At 42.8% G+C, this 20340-nt stretch overlaps 5 protein-coding genes across 5 annotated transcripts; 2 read left to right on the top strand and 3 right to left on the bottom strand.

The window, feature by feature from the left end:
• The first annotated feature begins 1423 nt into the window (after positions 1-1423).
• On the top strand, positions 1424-2882 carry LOC122624540 (flocculation protein FLO11). The gene is made up of 3 exons (XM_043804170.1): positions 1424-1799; positions 1859-2023; positions 2081-2882. The coding sequence occupies exons 1-3, from the start codon at positions 1466-1468 to the stop codon at positions 2782-2784; spliced, it is 1203 nt and encodes a 400-aa protein (XP_043660105.1). The 5' UTR covers positions 1424-1465; the 3' UTR covers positions 2785-2882.
• A 151-nt stretch (positions 2883-3033) lies between these two features.
• Positions 3034-3652, top strand: LOC122623922. The gene is made up of 2 exons (XM_043803304.1): positions 3034-3170; positions 3233-3652. Exons 1-2 carry the CDS (start codon positions 3159-3161, stop codon positions 3650-3652), a joined length of 432 nt encoding a protein of 143 aa, XP_043659239.1. The 5' UTR covers positions 3034-3158.
• A 214-nt stretch (positions 3653-3866) lies between these two features.
• Positions 3867-6569, bottom strand: LOC122623921 (mucin-5AC). The gene is made up of 3 exons (XM_043803303.1): positions 6322-6569; positions 6110-6268; positions 3867-5794 (listed from the first exon to the last, which is right to left on the bottom strand). The coding sequence occupies exons 1-3, from the start codon at positions 6560-6562 to the stop codon at positions 3885-3887; spliced, it is 2310 nt and encodes a 769-aa protein (XP_043659238.1). The 5' UTR covers positions 6563-6569; the 3' UTR covers positions 3867-3884.
• A 726-nt stretch (positions 6570-7295) lies between these two features.
• Positions 7296-9448, bottom strand: LOC122623541 (mucin-2). Its single transcript, XM_043802756.1, has 3 exons — positions 9212-9448; positions 7687-9119; positions 7296-7629 (listed from the first exon to the last, which is right to left on the bottom strand). The coding sequence occupies exons 1-3, from the start codon at positions 9438-9440 to the stop codon at positions 7315-7317; spliced, it is 1977 nt and encodes a 658-aa protein (XP_043658691.1). The 5' UTR covers positions 9441-9448; the 3' UTR covers positions 7296-7314.
• Positions 9449-17253: 7805 nt separating this feature from the next.
• On the bottom strand, positions 17254-18735 carry LOC122623542 (spore coat protein SP96). Its single transcript, XM_043802757.1, has 3 exons — positions 18440-18735; positions 17534-18363; positions 17254-17441 (listed from the first exon to the last, which is right to left on the bottom strand). The coding sequence occupies exons 1-3, from the start codon at positions 18705-18707 to the stop codon at positions 17433-17435; spliced, it is 1107 nt and encodes a 368-aa protein (XP_043658692.1). The 5' UTR covers positions 18708-18735; the 3' UTR covers positions 17254-17432.
• Between the last annotated feature and the right edge of the window lie 1605 nt (positions 18736-20340).

Raw genomic sequence — 20340 nt, 5'->3', positions numbered from 1 at the left:
ACTTTAATCACATAAGCTAAAGCTTTGCTTTCTTCATTCCCAAATTTTGCCATGGCTTTTGACTTGCGATTTGGATTGCCACTGCATTCCGCTGTGCTTCCAGCTTCTATGACTTCCGTGTTTTGGTTTATTTCCGTGCCACAGCAATTCATTGTTCGGGCGCATAATGGATTTGAATGTCTCAGGACCCTGCGTCCTGCAAGGAAATGGGAAATGGGAAACTTTTGTTGTTTACTTTGGCCATTTTTAGCAGGGTGTGCACGAGGAGAGTTTAATAAATTGTATCTTCTGCTTTCCCCCACATAAGCATATGCAGATTACTCTTCGCTTGTGTGTGCGTGTGTGTGTGCGTGTGCGTGCGCGTGTGTGGGTAAACGTGTGGAAAAGGATGTGGCAGGACATTCAAGGCAGACGCCCTTGCTCTTTCATTTTCAATAACGGCAAAGCAATAAACTGGCCCAAAAATAAGTTGGCTCTTCAAAACTTTGCACCACATCTGAAACGAGGCAAAGGGCTCGATCCCAAGGACATTCTAAAACATTTGTTTGCACAAGGATATTTTGTATATACGCATGTGTACTTTACTTCACACATTTGGGGTGCACAGATTTACTTACGCCCAAATGCACTTTATGTTTTTCAGTTCTCAATGTTATGAATTACAGAGGTACATTCCTTTACCTTTTTTGAATTCATTTTATTTTATAGGAATGTTAAATTGTTCTTTATTAAGAAGCTGTATTAGGAAACTTTTCGTTAGAAAATGAAAATCAATACCGAAGTTTTGTTTACTTAATAATTATTTATTATTTATTTTGTACTTATTTAATATTTCAAAAAAAACACACAAGAAGCCATCTTTAAAATAAACTTTAAGCTAACTGGCATCTTCACTCATTGTAAAAGTTGTACATTGAAAGTCCTGTTCAAACGAAAAATTAAGCTTCTATGCTTTTGAGCTTAAAAGCGCATCCTTTGTCAGGATACTCAACAGAAAACTTTGAAAGTTTACCTTTTAAAGCTATATTTTAAATGTTTGACTACAGTTAAATACTATGTGTAGCTACTTAAACTTATAATTAAACTTATAGTTATCAAAAATATTTACAGCATGTATAATTTGCAAATGAGTCTTGTCATTTGATAAATCTACTGGGCCAGTACATGACCTCTGTCTGATTTGCCAAAGAGTCAATCACGTGAATGACCCACAGTTGAGAGTGCGATAAGCACTTATGAATGGCTCTGCCGAGAGCCACCTGCTGCCGTGGGTGCTTATCGAAATAAAATTGTGGTTATTGCAGAAGAAAGTATGCGATAAGTGCAGTGTCAGTGCAAAAATGCAGAGCACTCGTGTGATAAGCCGCTCCAGAGCCACTATAAAGCTCTGGATGCGATCCACGGAGGTCACAAGCCACTCGAGGTTCAAACACAGCAGAAACAGAAACAGAGACGAGCTTTTACCATGATTCTAATCCTGCTGCAAGTTCTTGCCATCCTTGGCGCTGGAGTGGTGGCCCAGAAAAGCTCGCCCATTGCCAACTGGCATATGGGTGATCCGCACTACACGAGTGACCAGTACGCCAAGATCCTGGGCGAAGCGGGCCTGGGCCAGGATGCGGATGACAAGGAGCACAAGGGCCTGGGGCCCATGCAGATCCAGTACGTGGACTATCAGCCAAATTGCCAGCCAGGCGGCGTGCCAGTCTGTGCCACCAATGGCACCGATAGCTTCTACTTCGAGAACAACTGCCGCTTGGAGGCGGCCAACATGAAGATGCTCTTCCAGCATGGCACAGGTGAGTGCACTGATTGTAGATTCATGTCCCATTGCGCTGAGTGTTTTGCCGAACTGCAGAACTGGAGCCCACGGAGATGGAGCGCTGCCTGCCCACCTGCCAGACGATGAAGTGCACCCAGGTGGCGCGTCCCGTTTGCGCGCTGGCCGAGATCGCAGGCGCTGTGCCCCAGACGTTCGCCAACGAGTGTGAGATGCGACGACGCGAGTGCCACACGAAACAGGGTCTGTACGCATGTATACCTCTGTTTATAATTTACTTTATGTACTATGTATACTTAGTCCTGCGAATCCTGCACAAGGGTCCTTGTCAGACGCCCACCAAAAGTGGGCACAAAAAGAAACTGCGTCGCAACAAGAAAAAGCGACCAACATACCAGGCCTCCGTTTCCAAGTTCGCCAGCATTCCGAAGAAGGTATACGTAATGCTGGCCACTCCTGCTCCGCGGCGCAGCAGCACCACGCCCAGGAGGAGCTCCGTCACCACGACCACCACCAGAATCACGACGACGCCCAGGATGAGGCCCACCAAACAGACCAGCACCAGTCCCTCGCCCATGCAGTTCCAGCAGCTGATGAGCCTGGCCAATCCCATGGTCTCCGTTTCCCAGGCCGTGGACGCCTACAATGTGTACAATATACCCGATGTGGGTCACGATTACGGCGAGATAACCGACTCCTCGCTCTCCATGTTTCTGCCCGAAGTTGGTCGTGTCACGGAACCCTATTCCATGCCCAGTAGCACCACTACCAAAACCAGCAGCACCACCACATCCTCCTCCACCACAACACCCAAGCCCGTTTTGGCCGCAACCAGGATCATCAATCCCTTGAGCACCAGCACTGTCCAATCCTTTCTGTCTGCACGGATGCCCAGCACCACGGAGATGGACGAGGAAACCAGCACGGAAAATTCGGAGGCGATTACACAGGCAATGAGCACCACTCACAAATCCACGGCAGCTGCACAAACCAAAGTAGTTTAGGAACTACATATGTAAAAAGTAACCTAATATTTATTGAAAATATTTATTCAGCTGTTTCGAATATACTTTAAATTATAAAAAACAACATTATAACTTTACTAAAGAGCATTGGTTGTTCTTCTCATTTGAAGTATCAAATAAATCTGATGGTGATGATTGAAAGATTTTGCTCGATTATAACGATTTATTTTTTAACAATATAATATAGTAGGTAACTTTTATGCTTGATTTTTTATTTCAAACCTTTGGTATGTCAGCAAAGTAGGCTCTTTCTGCTCGACTTTCACTCGACTGGCAAAATAACTCAGAAAATTTCGACTGCCTTACTGCTGATCAATAACAAGCCGGAAAAATAAAGAAAAACTTTGGAAAACATGAATTTCATGGTAAGCGCACTTGTGAAAAACGAAGCAAAGATAGCACTTCTTCTAATTACACCGCACTGCAGCCGCTCTTTATATTTGTAATACACGTACTCTACTATGGAGTGATGAATATTACCCAACCGCAATGCATGTGGAATGCGACTCAGGCAAAGATTTTGGAGGAAATCGATTTGAACAGAAATCCGATTCTATACGATGAAGAGCGGGCATGGAGGAAGGAGATGGCGATGATTAGTTGGATATTGGGAGTGCCCTATGACGTGATGCAAATGATAGAAGATACGCTGAACAACATAACAGCACCCAGGAACTTGGACGGCGATGCCATCGAGATGAAAAAGGACAACGAAAACTTCACGGTAGTTACTTACATTGAGAACAACGACACCAACAACTCTGGCAACTTGACTTCAAGTACGGAGATATACAACTATTGGGACTACCGTATACTGCCCAACGAAACCTTGATCGCCATGCGCTAATTCCAAGAAAAATCAGTTTAGTTTCGAACGCAAACATTTATTATTATATTAACTTTCTAACTTTGAACTTTAAACGTTTAACATTAGCTTAGTTTCGAACGCAAACATTTATTATTATATTAACTTCCTAACTTTGAACTTTAAACTTTAAACGTTAAACATTAAACATTGACAGCAGCATTGTACTACACTAACAACATACAATTACACTAGAACACAGTATACAACTTGTTTAGCAGCCCAAAAATATGAAATAAATGTTGCTTCGATCGGAGCTCGATGTGTCCAGCTTTAGTTTCTTGGACTCTCGTTTGCAGGTCACCTCCAAGTTGACCTGCGTTCCGTTCTTACTAACGCTTTCTGTCCTGACAATTTCTGGCATTTCTGGAGATTCAGTCTTTGCACTCTTGGCCACACTATCTGCATCTATCTCAGGTTTCTTTTCCACTTCTGAGACAGAATCGCTGGAGGTTTCTGGCAATGGTGTGTTCTGATTGGTTTCTGGATCGGCGACTGCGTTGATCTTTAAGGCTTTGTCCAATGGACTTCTTGCGGCTTCCTCGTCCTGTTCGTCATCGTCATCATCATCATCGTCTGGCGTCTCAGAGGAGCTGTATGTTTTATACACACTCGAGGCTGGATAAGTCGGATATGATGGGTAAGTAGTTGGCGCTTCGGTTGTGCTAGGCTCCGTTTCCGCCTCCTCAGTACTTATCTGCACTTTATTTACTTTCACCAACTTGTCTATGGCCACTTTAGGAGCTTCTTCATCTTCTGGGTCTTCAGTGGTGCTATAGGTTGGATAAGTTGCATATCCCTTTGAGGCTGGATAAGTCGGATACGATGCGTAAGTCTTTGGTGCTTTAGTTGTCGTAGTAGTTTCTGTCGCCGTCTCCTCAGTACTTATCTCATCATCATTCTTTTCAGTCCTCTCTGCAACTTTGTTTATTTTGACCAACTTGTTGAAAGAATTCTCGGTAGCTTCCTCATCCTCTGAAGCTTCTGTTGAAGCATAGACTGGATAAGTTTTATATGCATTTGAGGATGCATAAGTTGGATACGATGGGTAAGTAGGGGCCGCTTTAGGAGTGGTGGCCTGCGTTGCCTCATCAGCCTCTTCAGTTGTCTTCTCAGTACTTATCTGGACTTCATTCACTTTGAAGAGCTTGCCAAAGGACGACTCCGTAATCTCTTCGGCCTCAGGAGCTTCAGTGGGGGTGTTGGCTGAATATGAATTATAAGCATTGAAAGACTTGACAGTTGCTGGCGATTCAGTCTGCTGAGCCTCCTCTTCAGGTTCTTGAGCAGCGTTTATCGTTAGAGGAGGTTTCGCGGGCCTTGCAGTGGTTGTAGCATGTCTGGGAGTAGCAGTAGTTTCGTATTTTTTCAAAGGCGGAGCGGTGGCACTGTACTCCGTGGAACTGGGCTCCGTGGAACTGGGCTCCGTGGAACTGGGCTCTGTAGATTCTTGAGGCTCTTGGTCGGGTGCGAACACAGCATTCACCTTTATATTCTGCCTGGGATTTAGAACTGCAGTTGGGGTCTCTGATTCATCTGGTTGAGGTGTAGTTGTGACTTTTGCGGTAGTAGGTGAGGGAGTAGTTGTGGTAGTAGTTGTGGGAGCTGTTGTAGTAGTAGTTGTGGGAGCAGTTGTAGTAGTAGTTGTGGTAGTAGTTGTGGGAGCAGTTGTAGTACTAGTTGTGGAAGAAGTTGTATAAGCAGTTGTGGCAGTAGCAGTTGGTGTAGCCTCATAGGCTGGATTCGGATAGGGTTTGGGGGTTTCGGCATACTCGGTGGGCAGATTTTCCCAGGATATCTGATAGGGCTGATAGATGGGCGCATCATAGCTGGGTTTCGGGGACACAAATGAACTTGGCGGATAGGGCTGAGGGGGAGATTGCGGCCCATATGGACCGTAGGCTCCAGGAGATCCTTGAGATCCGTGAGATGCTTGAGATCCATATGGTCCTTGAGATCCATAAGGTCCTTGAGAGCCGTAAGGTCCTTGGGCTCCATAGGCTCCACGAGCTTGGGTGTTCGGTTGGTAAGGATTAATCGCATAGGGATTGTAGTTCTGAACGCGGGGCGACTGAGGAACAGGATACCTGCTTTCACAAGGACCATCGTGTTGCTTTCGCCAAGCTGCAATAAGAAATATATCATTTGAGTAACTATTTGCATAACTTACAGTTTTAGTATAATGCCAAGCTTATTACGTATACAACTTTTAAAAATATAAAAAATCATGCCTCGAGGTTGGCTAGACGTGCCACTAAAACTTAACTTTCTGCGACTTCAAATTTAGTTCCTGACGTTTTTTAAATTATATAAAAGCTTTTTGCGTATATTTTAAAAAGCCACCATCAAATCAAAATGAATATGTTTAAGGTAATCAATATGCTTGCCATAAGCTTAGTTACTTAAAGACTATGTTCTTATATCTTTCGGAGTACTCACGATGTCCTGTGCGGCACTTGACCAGCTGCAGTTCGCACTCGCTCCTGAAGTTGCGCCTGGTGTCCTTGTACTTTCCGCACACCGGACTGTACTGATCCTGGCAGTTGTCCGGGCAGACCTCCAATGTTTCGCATCTATTCTCGTGGATGATCTCCCAGTCTGCAGAGAGAGTGGTTGAGTGATTTGCTTTTGGATCCCAGTTGAGTACTTACTTATGCCAGTTAGGGCGCGGAAACGTTGCACCTCGCAGAGACTGGGGAAGGTGGATGGCTGGGCACCCGGAGCTCCGGCACAAACCAGACTCTCGGGACCCGACGGCGGACACCGCAGATCATATGGCTGCTGCTGCTCGAAGTAGTGCGGTGCCGGATAGTAGGGAACTCCGTAATCCCATGCCTGAGCGGCGGCGAGGAGGGCGATTGCAATGGATATGGAAACTAGGAAAGCTGTCATTTTCAGAACGGTTCGAAAGCGACTATGCCGTGACCTCCGCGGCATCCAGTTTATATACGTCCTCACACTCGGTGTGCTCATACACTGGCAATGTGGGTGTACGTGTCGGGGACTCTGTTTCAGTCACAGTTATTATAATATTATTTTCATAATTTCGTATCAATCGGCCGGCAGACACCGCAGACGCCTCTTCTCCCACTTTCAATTTCTCTTGCACTTTATTATGAAATTTATTGACCATTATCGCCGCGTTGAGCTCGGCTCAACCTTGAGTCATGTGAATTTGTCTGCGAACTGCAGTTCTTCGTAAAGAAAATGAGCTAAGACATGAGTCAGCAGAATGCTAATAGCATTTTACAGCCGGGAACTTGAACTTGATTTCGGCTTGTTGGGTTGAAGGGCAATTCGCAGTTCACGTGCGGCATTTGCCAACCATCAAAGATCACGTTTCCCATGATATACATTGAAGTCTAACGCCGTTTACTTGTATTCCCATTTCAAATAAAATAGAAAACGTGATGCATTGGTATATGTGGCGTTCCAATCAGCGAAATACAAATTACCTGCATTTCGTATTTTTAGACAGAGAAAGCTGTAGCTTTCTTTCCTGTACTTGAGTTTATTAAAAATATATTCTGATTCAGAGTTTCGTTATTCATTTAATGGCTTTTATTGAGTTCTTAATGAACAAAATATTTACATAAAATGGGATCAATCTCTTAATTCAATTCTATAAATATATTAATGTTGATCTAATATGCATATAGAAATTGGGACTGTGCGTAGGCCGATGAACCGCCATACCACTGATAGTACGGGGTACTTTGGGTTGTTGTTGCTACCGTGGTGCTGGTCGAGGTTGTTGGTTCAGTGGTAACTCTGGTGGCAACCCTCGCCACAATGCACCCAGAGAACTGGAACACGATCCTTGATCCTGTGGTTATCACGACATTGGTGGGCTCCGCACAGTTTGGCTCTCCTGTTTCCGGATTCACGGCCATGGCTGCCAGTTCGAAGTCGACTATTTGTCCATCCTCGTTGGTAACCTCCACAGTTACAGGTTTGGTCTATAAGAAAAGTGTTTTATTATTATATGCTGTTATAACGCTATATATTTTACTTACAGTCGCCGGGTTAGTTGTTGTAGAAGCTACAGTGGTTGTTGTAGTCGTCGATGGGGCATCCGTAGTTGTTGTGCTTGTAGAAGAATCTGTTGAAGAAGTTGTGGAGGGTTTCGAAGTCGTTGTTGTGGAAACCGGGGTTGTTGTTACTGTAGACGTTTCAGCAGGTGTAGTTGGATCATTTGTTGTCGTTGTAGAAGGAACTGTCGTAGTTGTTGTGAAAGATTCTGTCGTTGCTGGATCTTTTGTTGTTGTTGTGGAAGAAACCGTCGTGGTTTTTGTAGATGAAGAGCTTGGGTCTGTTGTCGTTAAAGATTTGGTAGTAGTCGTTGCAGTAGTTGTTGTTGATGGTTCCGTGGATGTTGGTGAACCAGTAGTTGTTGTTGATGGTTCCGTGGATGTTGGTAAACCAGTAGTTGTTGTTGACAGAGTCGTTGTTGTCGTTGGATCTGTAGTTGTGGCAAGTTCTGTGGTTGTTGCTGACTCTGTGGTTGTTATTGGCTCTGTGGTTGTTGTTTGTTCTGTGGTTGTTGTTTGCTCTGTGGTTGTTGTTAACTCTGGGGTTGTGGGCTCTGCGGTTGTTGTTGGCTCTGTGGTTGTTGTTTGCTCTGTGGTTGTTGTGGGGTCTGTGGTTGTTGTTGGCCCTGTGGTTGTAGTGACCTCTGTGGTTGTTGTTGGCTCTGTGGTATTAGGTTGTTCTGTGGTTGTGGTTGGCTCTGTAGTACTAGATTGTTCTGTGGTTGTTGTTGGCTCTGTAGTTGTGCTTTTAGCTGGATCTGCAGTTGTGCTTGTAGTAGGTTCTGCAGTTGTAATATCCTGTGTTGTTGATGCTGGTTGTGTGGTTGTTGCTGGTTGTTTGGTTGTTGCTGGTTCCGTTGCTGTTGTGAGTTCGGTGGTTGTTGTTATTATTTCCGTAGATGTTGGTGCAGATTCAGTAGTTGTTGTTTTGGGCTTGCTTGTTGTGGTTGTTGATGTTGAAGGTTCAGTTGTAGTCGTCGTTGTTGATGCCTCCGTTGTTGTGGTGGTGGTTTCGGGAGCATTTGTGGTGGTGATTTCGGGAGCCTTTGTGGTGGTTGTAGTTTTTTCGTAGCATGGCTTGGTTGTTCCGGGCCGCCGTGGTGGATAGGACCAATAAGGAGGTCTATAACTGACTGGGTGATTTCTTGGTGGGACTTGGGGCCGCTTAAATCCCCATACCGGATAAGGAAGCACATAGTCTTGAACTGGCCCATACGATTCTGCTGACGGATATGCCTCGTAACGTTCAATATTTTCCGGATTTCGGGGAATATTGGGTCGTGGAATAGGCGATGAATAAGTCGAAGGCTGCGGTTGAGCAACTAACAAACTGCGGTGATTAAAATAGTAGCCGACATCAATAAGCTTTGTCCGTGGGGGCGACGATTGGCAATAGGTGGGCTCTGTCAATTGAAATACTATGTAAAAGGAAGAACAGCATATTATTTAACAATTTCATAATAATGCTATCATATAAATATTCATCTAGGTTTTACATTCTATTTCTTACATTCTTGGCCACTGAATATCATCTTCAGATTGTAATCGTTAAAGTCACAAATGCTCTCAAAGCTGCGATAGCAATGCCCACTTTTGCCACAGACTCGGGGCCCACAGGGTCGTTGGTTATAGCTGGGAATATTTCCTGGATCTGGAAATCTCAGATAATCGTCCCTATGTCCTTGGGACGAGGTCAATGCTGTAAGCAGGAAAGTAGTAATGGCAAACGCTCTCAACATTTTAATGGTTGGCGTGTAACTGATGACTTCACCCTACCCTTCGACAACTATTTATACGAGCGACTTGTTCTTCCCAAAAGGTAAATCTCTGCAGAAACAACAATGACTACAAACAAGACCCGCAGACGGCGTCTGTCTATCATAATTATACGTGCCAGAGCAACATTTCCATTGTATACATTGTAAGTACCGCTAGAAATCCAAAAAAAAAGGTGCATATATAAAAAACACCTTCTCGAATTTTCTTTCTTCGGTCTCGTCTCAGTTGCCTGGCCGTGGCTCAGATATTGAGTGCCCCCTATTTTTTGAATCCGAGTACAATGAAGCATTTGTAAATCGAAAACCCCGCAATCTTCAGTACAAAACACTGCTTGGCATGAACAACATTTGTAGAGCGCTTTCACTGCTTGCGCCAAAAGCTCTGCAAGCAGCGAAACCAGCGTTCTTGGTGGAAAAACTCGATGATACCTTTCAGCAGGGTTTTTTTGGGAATATGCTTTTGTTTGGGACTCTAATTGTTGGCCGTCAATAAATGCTGATAGCTGTTGTTACTAAAACAAGCATTTATTTTATGAAAATGAACTTAAAATTTATTTCCGAACTACGAAAAGAGCTAGTAATTTAGTATTAAGAATTCAGTTCAACAAAAGATTTTGAAAATGAGTTGTTTATTGCTGCTATGTTTTTTTTAATGAAATATTTAAAAGAAATATAACAGCACCCTTGTTGTATAACAGTTTTCGGCAAGCAGTTCGACGTGAACTGCTTAACCATTTGAATCCTTCGCGTCGGTTTTCCCAGCATCGTTCTCGATTTTTGTATTCACTTGCCAACCGGTTGCTGTGGCGAACACAACGCTCGCGGGTTCCGAAGTTCTCAATTTTTTTTTGGTTTCAAGTGTTGCGATTTTTGGCGCGTAACTCGGTAATTCGATCGTTTATCGAAGTCGTAAACTTCGATCGGAAAAAACACAGTACGGCAGGCACCCCGCCGTCGAGGTAAGCAGAGAACATTAAATTACATTTAATTGCGCGCTTTGTTCGGCAAATTTGCTAAATTCGTGCGGCTTTTCGCTGTGTGAATATTGTTTATTTTACGCGCCACGCATATTGCCCATACGCCATGGGTTCCGTTGGAAAAAAACAGACATCCTGTCATGTCCGAAAATCTCACGCAAAATACAAATGCCCAAGCACACACACGCAACACACAACTTAGGAGCGTATTTATTTTGGGGGCTGAAATGGAAAGGGAATATAAAAAGGAGAACGTCACTGCAAGTAAATGATTTATTCAGGAATCGCATAAATGTATTCCCCACTCTTTTGCGTTCTTTTTTTATGTCAAAGGCATTCCGCCTGGGGATTTATCAATCTGGTCGGCAATCCTTTGGCTACGCTCTAAAATAGTCCCTTTTTTCCCATTCGCATTTCACATTGCGCATCCGCCGCGTTGGCCGCGTTGCCGTTTTTATTTTGCTTGCTGATTTTATGCTGCGGTTTCTGATTCAATTAGCAGTGCGCAGAATAACATCCTTGTGTCACACACACATGTATGTATATGTATCTGTTTGTTTTGTTTACTACCAGGCTTAAGGCTTAAGGCTAAGAGGCAAGACAAATTCGCCCATGACTGTGCGAAATGTGTGGCAGCAAACAATTGCAATTTAGCTGCCCCAAAGTGTGCAATAAGTTATGCACGAAGCGGAGCCAGCTGATTTATGTGCTGCCATTGCGAGAACTTCGACGGTCTTCAGTTTAGTTCATTTCAGCTCAGTTCAGCTCAGTTCAGTTCCGTTTCCATTTCAATTTCCACCCCCCAAACAGCCAAGTTTCAAGACTCATTCAAAGCCGGCTTTCCGGCAAATGTCCTCCCGTCTGTCTGCGAAAATTGTGTCGAATTTAACATGTTCATCCCGGGCATTGCAACCATCGCACAATGCAGTCGCAATGTTGAAATATTTGGAATATTCTGCTAACTTTCAAAATTAGTGGTATTATTTGCAAAATTAAATTGCATAGGTAGAAACTTAGTGAAGCTTTAAAAATGAGTGGTATTATTTGCACAATTAAATTGCATAAGTAGAAATTGCATAGAATATTTTGTAAATATTATCTAAAGTGATACGGCTATGTCTTATCACATTTTATTTTTAAATTTCTTGAAGTAACATGTTGAATTCCTTGATGCACGTGGCTTCCTTTCGTTTACCCTCATTTTTAACCTCCCTTTTCTCGTTGTTATTTAAATATTCCTCTTGAAGGATCGGCGCCGATTGCAATACCAAATGCTGCTAAACGAGGGCTCATTAGTTGGTGGCCATGTTGACACGCCGACATGTGCGGGGGCTTTGCGAAGGGGTCAAAGGGCATTTAGATGTCGGAATGAGGGTGGGGTGGGGGGTGAGCACTTGTGTACATGACAGCTGACTACGCAGAGCCAAAGGAGTCGCGTCCCACCGCAAATACATTGATGACAGGTGCTTCATTAAAGGCCCTACAAGTGTCGACACGGACACGGACAAAATGTGAGCCGATGTTTTGGCCTAACCAGTGTTTTACACCGCCATGGACAGGCCAATTAAAATGGCAGACTCATGGTTAATTAAAAAATGTCAAAAGGTTACAAAATGTACCATCTCAACTAAGGCTGCAAAGGGAAAACATAATTAAATATATTCAGTTGCAGGTATTATCTACTTTAGTCTGTTAAAGTTGGACAAAAATGTTTTACATAAACTGCGTGCTACTTTCCTTCTCGGCATGGCAAGTTGAATCAATATCTCATTGTGAAATTAGAATAAAAGACTGGCTTGTGGGTCAAGGTCTGGACTAAATATGCTTACTTTTGTTATCCCACACAAAGACTTAGCCTTTGCATTGCACTCGGAGTTTGTCATTCGATAAGCCTGCAAATAAGTTATGACTGATTTTGGCCAAGCACGAGCCCCAAAACGAGTTTGCATATGCTCTGTTCAGTTGCGGTCCGTTTCGAAATAGGACCTCTATAACTCACCCACTCCACGGACCAATTTTCCAGCCTTTTTTCCCGACTTTTCCCCGCTCCACTCGGCATTCGGTACCAGTAGCTCTTAAAGTGGCCCACTGACCATTCGACTAATGATGAGGCGTCTGTCTGGTCCTCGGCTTCTGTTTCTCTGTCTGTTTTTCCTGTTTTGGGGGAAAATGTGAGTGCTGGGGAAATGGGATCTCAAGTGTCGTCATTTGCTTGTTTTTCGCCACTTTTACAACATAATTTGGGGGGTCAGCGGACTCCGGATCATGGTTTATGATTCCGCATTGAAGTTACTTGCGCCACTACATTCTCTTGAGCATTTTATTGCAGCCGACTTCTGGGCGAATATTAAATTTTTATATTGCCCCCGGAACAGTAGGCAACCGAAACCAACAGTATAAAGATATCACGAAAAAAGAAACACGGAAAAGCGACAGAGGCAGCAACAGCGGTGGAAAAAAAAAAGAAGTACATGGAAATTGGATTCCATTTTCATGGGCAGTGAAACTGCGTTTGGCCACTGTGTTTCTATGGCCGCTTTTTTGCCGGCCCGTCTCTTGTCTTTATTTTCTTGTTTTTGGCTTGCAAATGCTTGCTTACAAATTAAATGTACCGAATTTCGTAATTGAGCGCCTTATGTATTTTTAATTTATTTTCCCTGTGACGCTCCTTGTGCTGTCAGTTGTGCTTTTGATTAATTTTGCAAACAAACATATTCAATGGAGACTGGCACTGTCTCTTTCCCTTTTTCCACGTCCATTAGCCGTGGACATTCAAATAAGTTAATACCGTGTGCCGTGGGCATTGACTGATTCCCCCATCAACGCCTATTAATAACCAATATTCGCTGAGCTGGATAAACAAAGCCATTCGCAGTCGCATTCGGCTAATGTCACCGCGAGCAGTTGAAAATTTAAGCCAACCACTGACAAAATGCTATCAGCGATCTATTCAGATTAGCACCAATTTTGTGTAACAGATGAGATAGTTTAGATTAATTAAAATAGAAATATGTGATATGGAATGCCAAACAAATAACTTGTTAAATACCAAAACATATCTACCGATATCAAAACTAATAATTTAAAATTTACTCTGAAGTAGACAAATAATAAAATCAATTAACTAACAATTATAACTGATAGCTGTTGAATTAATACATATTTATTTATGGACATTTACTTGGTTATTCTCTGTTATTTAAATAGCAAATAGCTCGTTGGATTTATTAATGTCTTCATTTGTCTTTCCCTCATTTCCCTTGTGTTGCCATCTAAAAATACTCAGACGAAAGAAAAGTTTGAGCAAGGAAAGCCCAGTTGACAGAAAATAAACTTGAAACAGTCTGCATAAACTTAAGAGTTTCCTAACTTCAGGTACAACAACATATAAGCCTTTTAAACGGAATAACATTCTTTTCAAAAAGTTAAAAGGTAAAATACACAGCATAATTAAAGAAATGGATACCTGTATAAATAGCTCTCCAGTGGGCCATTAATAAAAACGTGTGCTTAACGCAGCTTAATTCCCATTAATCGTCAGGTGGCTAATTAATTGAAATCTATGAATATTGGATGCGAGCTGTCGGTAAAGTGGAAAAGCTGGTCGAGATTCCCGCAATAAATTAAATCGAAAAATAGGGAGCCTGTTTACACCCATTTGATGGAATCCAAATTTATACCGCATCGCTTATTTCAATCAATATTTGATTGAATTTGCCCAGTTGTTTGGCTTCCGGCAGAGACCTTAATACCCGCAGATTTCTTGGCCAAGTTCAGGTACCAAGTTCGGGCAAATGAAATCCAATAAAAATAACCAACACATTTCTCTCATCCCGTTAAGTGTGATCTGATTTTGGCGCGATTTTCGGTTGAATTATAAACAGCGCGGCTGGCTAAGCGTTGTATATATGGCCAATATATGTATGTTTGATTGTAAAATGGGCTGGGTAATGTTATAAGCCGATTTCACGGCCATAAATATCAATTCGAGCAGCGCGGCGGCCAGAAAGAATTATTCCAAAAAAAATGGGATACAAAATAAAAGGAAGATGAAATTGAAGAGGGGCGATATTTGATTTATGCGGCAGTGGGCGTGGCAGCGCGGCAGCTAAGTAAAATATTTGCTCGCTGCTAAGCCACCACAAATCTTGTCTTGTTTCGCTTTAAACTTATTAAAAGCGAAGCTGTGATTTATGGCACTCGGGCGACCATCAAATACTTTGCACTCGATTTGCCACAAATTCAAAGCAAAGTGGCAAAGAAACATGAGTTACAATGGAATATTTGGCATAACAAATTTTATAATTAATTTATTGAGAGTCTTTCTTACACCAAGCACTCAGTATGGTACAAACTTAATATAAATAGATTTCATATCAAAATCAATACGAATGAGTATCACTTTCGATGGACTCACCAGCATCTTAGACCTGCTGGTATGTAAATCCGCTCAAGTGCTGCCATTGCGTAGCAGCTTCTTCGACTTAATCTCCTTCCTGCGATTTTCTTTATATTTTCCCTTATTTTTCCGCCGCTGCCGCGTTCCTTCGTGGGCTCTGTGCAAATTTTGATTTATGCGAGCTGCCAGGGAATGCCAATAATTGGCTTAGGATGCTGTGACTGCCATCTGCTATCGGCCATCAAAACTTCGGACGCCTTTCGATTCTCTGGGCAGCTGTCTTTCAAGTTTCACTTCAGCGTTTTATTCAGCGTCACTGGCGCCGCAATTGAACCAAAAAAAAAAAAATTAAAAAATAATAATAAAAACTGAAAAGAAAGAGTTCATTCAATTGTGCTGGATATTTTCGCCTGCTCAGCACTTTTCGCACTCTCCCCAACGGCGGTGCAAAGTTTTAATGAGCAAAGCGAAAACACAAGCTGCCTGCGAAAAACAAAAAAAAACAAGAGAGAACGCTATAGTCGAGTTCCCCGACTATCTGATACCCGTTACTCAGCTAGTGGAAGTGCGAAGGCGAGTCTTCAGCACTGACAGTTTTCGGCGGTTTGTGGGCGTTAGTGTGGGCGTGGCAAAAAGTTTTTTGGCAAATCGATAGAAATTTACAAGACTAATACAAAAATGAAAAAATATCACAACATTTTTCAAAAGTGTGGGCGTGGCAGTTTTGGGCGGTTTGTGGGCGTTAGAGTGGGCGTGGCAAAAAGTTTTTTGGCAAATCGATAGAAATTTACAAGACTAATACAAAAATGAAAAAATATCAAAACATTTTTCAAAAGTGTGGGCGTAGCAGTTTTATGCGGTTTGTGGGCGTTAGAGTGGGCGTGGCAACATGAATCAACAAACTTGCGCTGCGTCTATGTCTCTGGAGTCCGTATGTTTAATCTCAACTTTCTAGCTTTTGTAGTTCCTGAGATCTCGACGTTCATACGGACAGACGGACAGACGGACAGACGGACAGACGGACGGACAGACGGACATGGCCAGATCGACTCGGCTACTGATCCTGATCAAGAATATATATACTTTATATGGTCGGAAACGCTTCCTTCTGCCTGTTACATACTTTTCAACGAATCTAGTATACCCTTTTACTCTACGAGTAACGGGTATAATAAGAAAAAAAAAACAACATCGCTGGCTAGGTAAATCAAATCAAATAAATGAAATTTTACAAATTATTTTACACAAAATATGCGCAAGTTGTGAAATGTTTATGCCACGACTCGAGGTGGGGAGGTTGCAAAATTATCATTCTGCACAACGACAGCATTAATATATACAAAAAGCAGCAAAGCAAAACAAAAAAAAATATTATTTATGTTGAACTGATAATTCCAGCAATTTATCGCTGAAGAAAGAAACACCTGTAAATTTTCTTGCACACGTATAAGACCAAGTTCATTTGATACACGATAATCATGCCAGTCTGTCATTTTTATAATTTAGCCTCTAATAAATTCTTTAATTGAAAGACCAATTCTTAAATCATAAAATAGTAAAATTGCAAAAATAAACAAAGTGTTGACAGGCTGGGCGACCCAAATTAAATGTTTATCATTTAATTAAACACATTTGCCCATTAAACTTTTGGCCGCCCTCGAAGGCAGAAAAAATACAAAAATAAAATACAAATAATGTCAAAAAACAAAATGCTAGCTGGTGGGCACAAAAATCTGAGCCAAGTTAAGACAATTTGAATATAAATGGCTGTTTTAGCCGGGGCGGTTGTCCTTGTTGTTTGGCATGCCAAGTGCTGCCTGGGGCATTTGTTAATTTCCGTTTCCGTTTTCCCGCCAAAAGTGGGGGATCCTTCCATGAACACAGCCCCAGAATCAGAACCATTGTGGCCCCTATTGTTTCGACCCTTCCGCCAGCGATTTCCGACCCGCTTTTAATGCCGCTTTATTGTCAAAAGATAAGAGCGGGCACAAAAGCGGGCACCAAACTGCTTAAAAAATTCTATTAAGCCGCAGCGAAAATTATACGGCCAGCAAAAAATGGCAAACACCTGTTCGCGTGTGTGGGGCAAGAGGCGCTGATAACTGCCGCCCACATCGCAGCACCAAAAAAAAAGCACCCAACCGCACTTCACATGGAAAAAATCTAATGATAAAACTTGAAAGCGCCACTAAAGAGATTATCACTAAACTCATTTATGGGTATGTCATTTTTGTTGCACTAAACTTTGAATGTCTCTAGGAGAGCGTGAAACACTCTTGAATTTATGCTATTAATAAGTGCAGAAACTTTTCGTTTAAAGTGATGATCCATCTTAGAGTTACTATTTTTTTTCAGTGCCTTGGAAAAATCAAGACCCAGATGCGATCGACTCAATTTGTTTATGTGCTGTACTGATTGCTTTATTGTGGCTAAATTGAACACTCTACATATTGCTGTGGTCAGAATGATTATTTCGTTTGCTGTTGTCTTCGGTTGTCTGCGGTTGTTCTGTGGTTTTCCTGGACTTTCTAGTGCGTTGTTCATTGCTGCTGGTGATCGATAGTTGTCCTCTTTTAATTAGGGGTTCTAAAAAAAAGGGGGTTATATATGAATATACAAATAAATTTTTTAGATTTTTATAGTTTTTAGATTCTAGTATTGGTTGGCATTCTACTTACAGTTGCTGCTGCTTTGGTTGTTGCTGCTTCGGTTGTTGCTGCAGTGGTTGCTGCTGCTTTGGTTGTTGCTGCTTCGGTTGTTGCTGCTTCGGTTGCTGCTGCTTTGGTTGTTGCTGCTTCGGTTGTTGCTGCAGTAGTAGTTGCTGCAGTAGTTGTCGCGGCAATAGTTGTTGCGGCAGTAGTTGTTGCTGCAGTGGTTGTTGCTGCGGTGGTTGTTGCTGCGGTGGTTGTTGCTGCGGTGGTTGTTGCTGCAGTTGTTGTTGCAGCTGTAGTTGTTGCAGCGGTGGTTGTTGCAGCGGTGGTTGTTGCTGCAGTAGTTGTTGCCGCCGTAGTTGTTGCTGCAGTAGTGGTTGCCGCTGCGGTTGTTGCCGCTGTGGTGGTTGTATATTTGGTGGGGTATGCAGGGTATGCACTGGTTGTTGTGGTGTCTGTAGTGGCCGTAGTCGAGCCGCTAGATGGCGCCTTGGTGGTGCCAGCGTAGTTGTAAACGGCGGCATAGGCTGGCACGGGCTTGGAGTAAACGGGATAGGACGAGGGCGGCGACGGATACTTGGCAGGGGGCGGGGCATAAGCAGCCGGCGCGGCGGGATACGAGACGGAGTAGGAGGGAGAGGCGACTGGATACGGACCCGGAGCCTCAGCCACCGCCTTGGCGCCATAAGGTCCACTGGCAGCGGCATAGGCGAACGAGTTCTGGCCAGACGATGCGGAATACCGAACCGGGGCGTAATCCTGAACCGGCTGGGGCTGATAGCTAGGGGCAGGGGCTGGGGAACCATACGATTGGCCAGGATACGAGGGACAGTAGCTCAGGTCAGTTTGGATTAGTTCTGCAAAAGGAGAAGAGAAGGCAAAGAAAATATAATAAATAGGCAAGGATTATGGAGTATGGAATGAGAACCGTACCCTTCTTTCCGGCGAACAGCAGCTTCAAGTTCTGCGCATCCAGGCGGCACTTGCTCGAGAATGGATGGTAGCTGTAGCCATCGGTGGCGCAGACAGCATAGCCACCTGGCGGGCACACAGCATCGTAGTTCGCATCCGCAAAGATGTAGTCCAGTTCAGAGCCCGAGTAATCGCCATACCAATCGTAGTCGCCGTGAACACCGACGGCCGCCAGGACGAAAGTCAGGAGCAGGGCCAAGGAGCTGGACTGAGAACTTGGGTGTTGCATGTTGCCGATGGAACTGATGTCGCTGACCATGGAGATCCCCGCTTTTATGGGTCAGCGACTCGACTCCAGAAATGGGGTCTAGAACGTGCATGTGATTACGGACTTTACATCACTCTCGAGCATTTTTTTTTCATTTTTAATTTTTATGTTTAAGACCCCGTCTCCCCGGCTTTTATCACTGCGGAACGTGCGAGCGAAGAGCGGCGACATTATGACATAGTAATATGGCATTACCTAACAAAAAAATCGTTGTCTTTGCCGCTGCTTAAACTCTCCGACTAGCACTTTAAACTCGACCAACTGGCGCCAGATTGCGGGTAAAGTGGGTAACTGGATTAATGTCGATAGAACCTGACCCAACTAATCTACTGGCATTTCTCCACTCTTCTTTGGAAGACTGTGGCAGTGACAACGTTGTTGTAGATACACAAAAACATGAGCCATGTTTTAAATATATGTTACATTATCCCTTTTATTTTAATCAAAAAGTTCCTCATTATTTCCACAAGCCAAATGACTTACAAACAAACTAAGCCAGCAGTTTTAAATCAATTTCCTTGGAAAAACTAATATAATTACAGTAATTCAACTTTAAATACGAGTGAGCTAACCATGTGATACTATGTTATGTGCAAAACAAATAACAAGTGCAAGCCCTGGTGTAAACTTGCACCCAATCTCGTACTTTGCTCCTGACCATTCATAAAAGTTAAGTGCACTTGCATATAGTTGCGGACATGTGCAGAAAATTATATTGCAAAGGCGGTTTGCCTTAAATTCACTTTTATGTGCATGCCTTTTTACGAGCCGAGAAGCCAGAAATTTTCACACCACAACGTGTGCGGCTAATTGTAAAATGCATTTTATATGAAATTCTCTTGCACTTTGTAAAGAATTTCATATCAATCCTAAGTCGATGCCAATTTCGTCCAAAGAAACGGCAGAGAAACCGCATCAAATATTTATACTTTTTACACTCGCTTGCCATGCAGCACATCAGCTATTCAGGAATAAATTTTATGAAAGTTTGCGGAGATAGATATTTTACATGAATCTAGAATTGAAGTGAAGCGAAGTATTCGCCAAAGTTGAATCTTGAAGGTTACTGCGTAGTAATAATAAAGTTGCATTGCAATCGCATCAGATGCTTTTAACTACACTTTCAAAGTGAAACAAACACCTATGCTGAAAATTAGTTTTTAAGTCGTCTCATAGTAAACATTGTTTTAAATTGGTTAGTTAAATTGATCAGTTTTTAAGTGAAATACACTTTTATAGGACCTCAATTATGTTATTTGTCATATATCATATAAATAATCTTTTTTAATATTTCTAGTCATAAAATACATTTAAAATAAGCCACTAAATGATATTGTTTTTGAAACACCCAGTTGTGTGAAATTCCGTTAACAAAATTCCGAATTCTTAAGAATCGGTGGCTCCCTGCTGTGCGCGCCACGCCCACCTGCAAAACTGTTATACACGCCCACGACAAGCCATATACAAAGACAATGAAGCAGTGCGCCGACAACTTGTTGATGGCAAGCAGTGTTTTGGAAAGCAGTACTCGTGCACTGAAAAACCATGAGCTTCACATTTTGAAAACATAAATAATTACATTTTTTTCGTTTTT

This window comes from Drosophila teissieri, chromosome X (genome assembly GCF_016746235.2).
Source record: "Drosophila teissieri strain GT53w chromosome X, Prin_Dtei_1.1, whole genome shotgun sequence".
In the NCBI taxonomy this organism is placed as follows: domain Eukaryota; kingdom Metazoa; phylum Arthropoda; class Insecta; order Diptera; family Drosophilidae; genus Drosophila; species Drosophila teissieri.
This window is presented reverse-complemented; position numbering and strand designations above follow the sequence as displayed.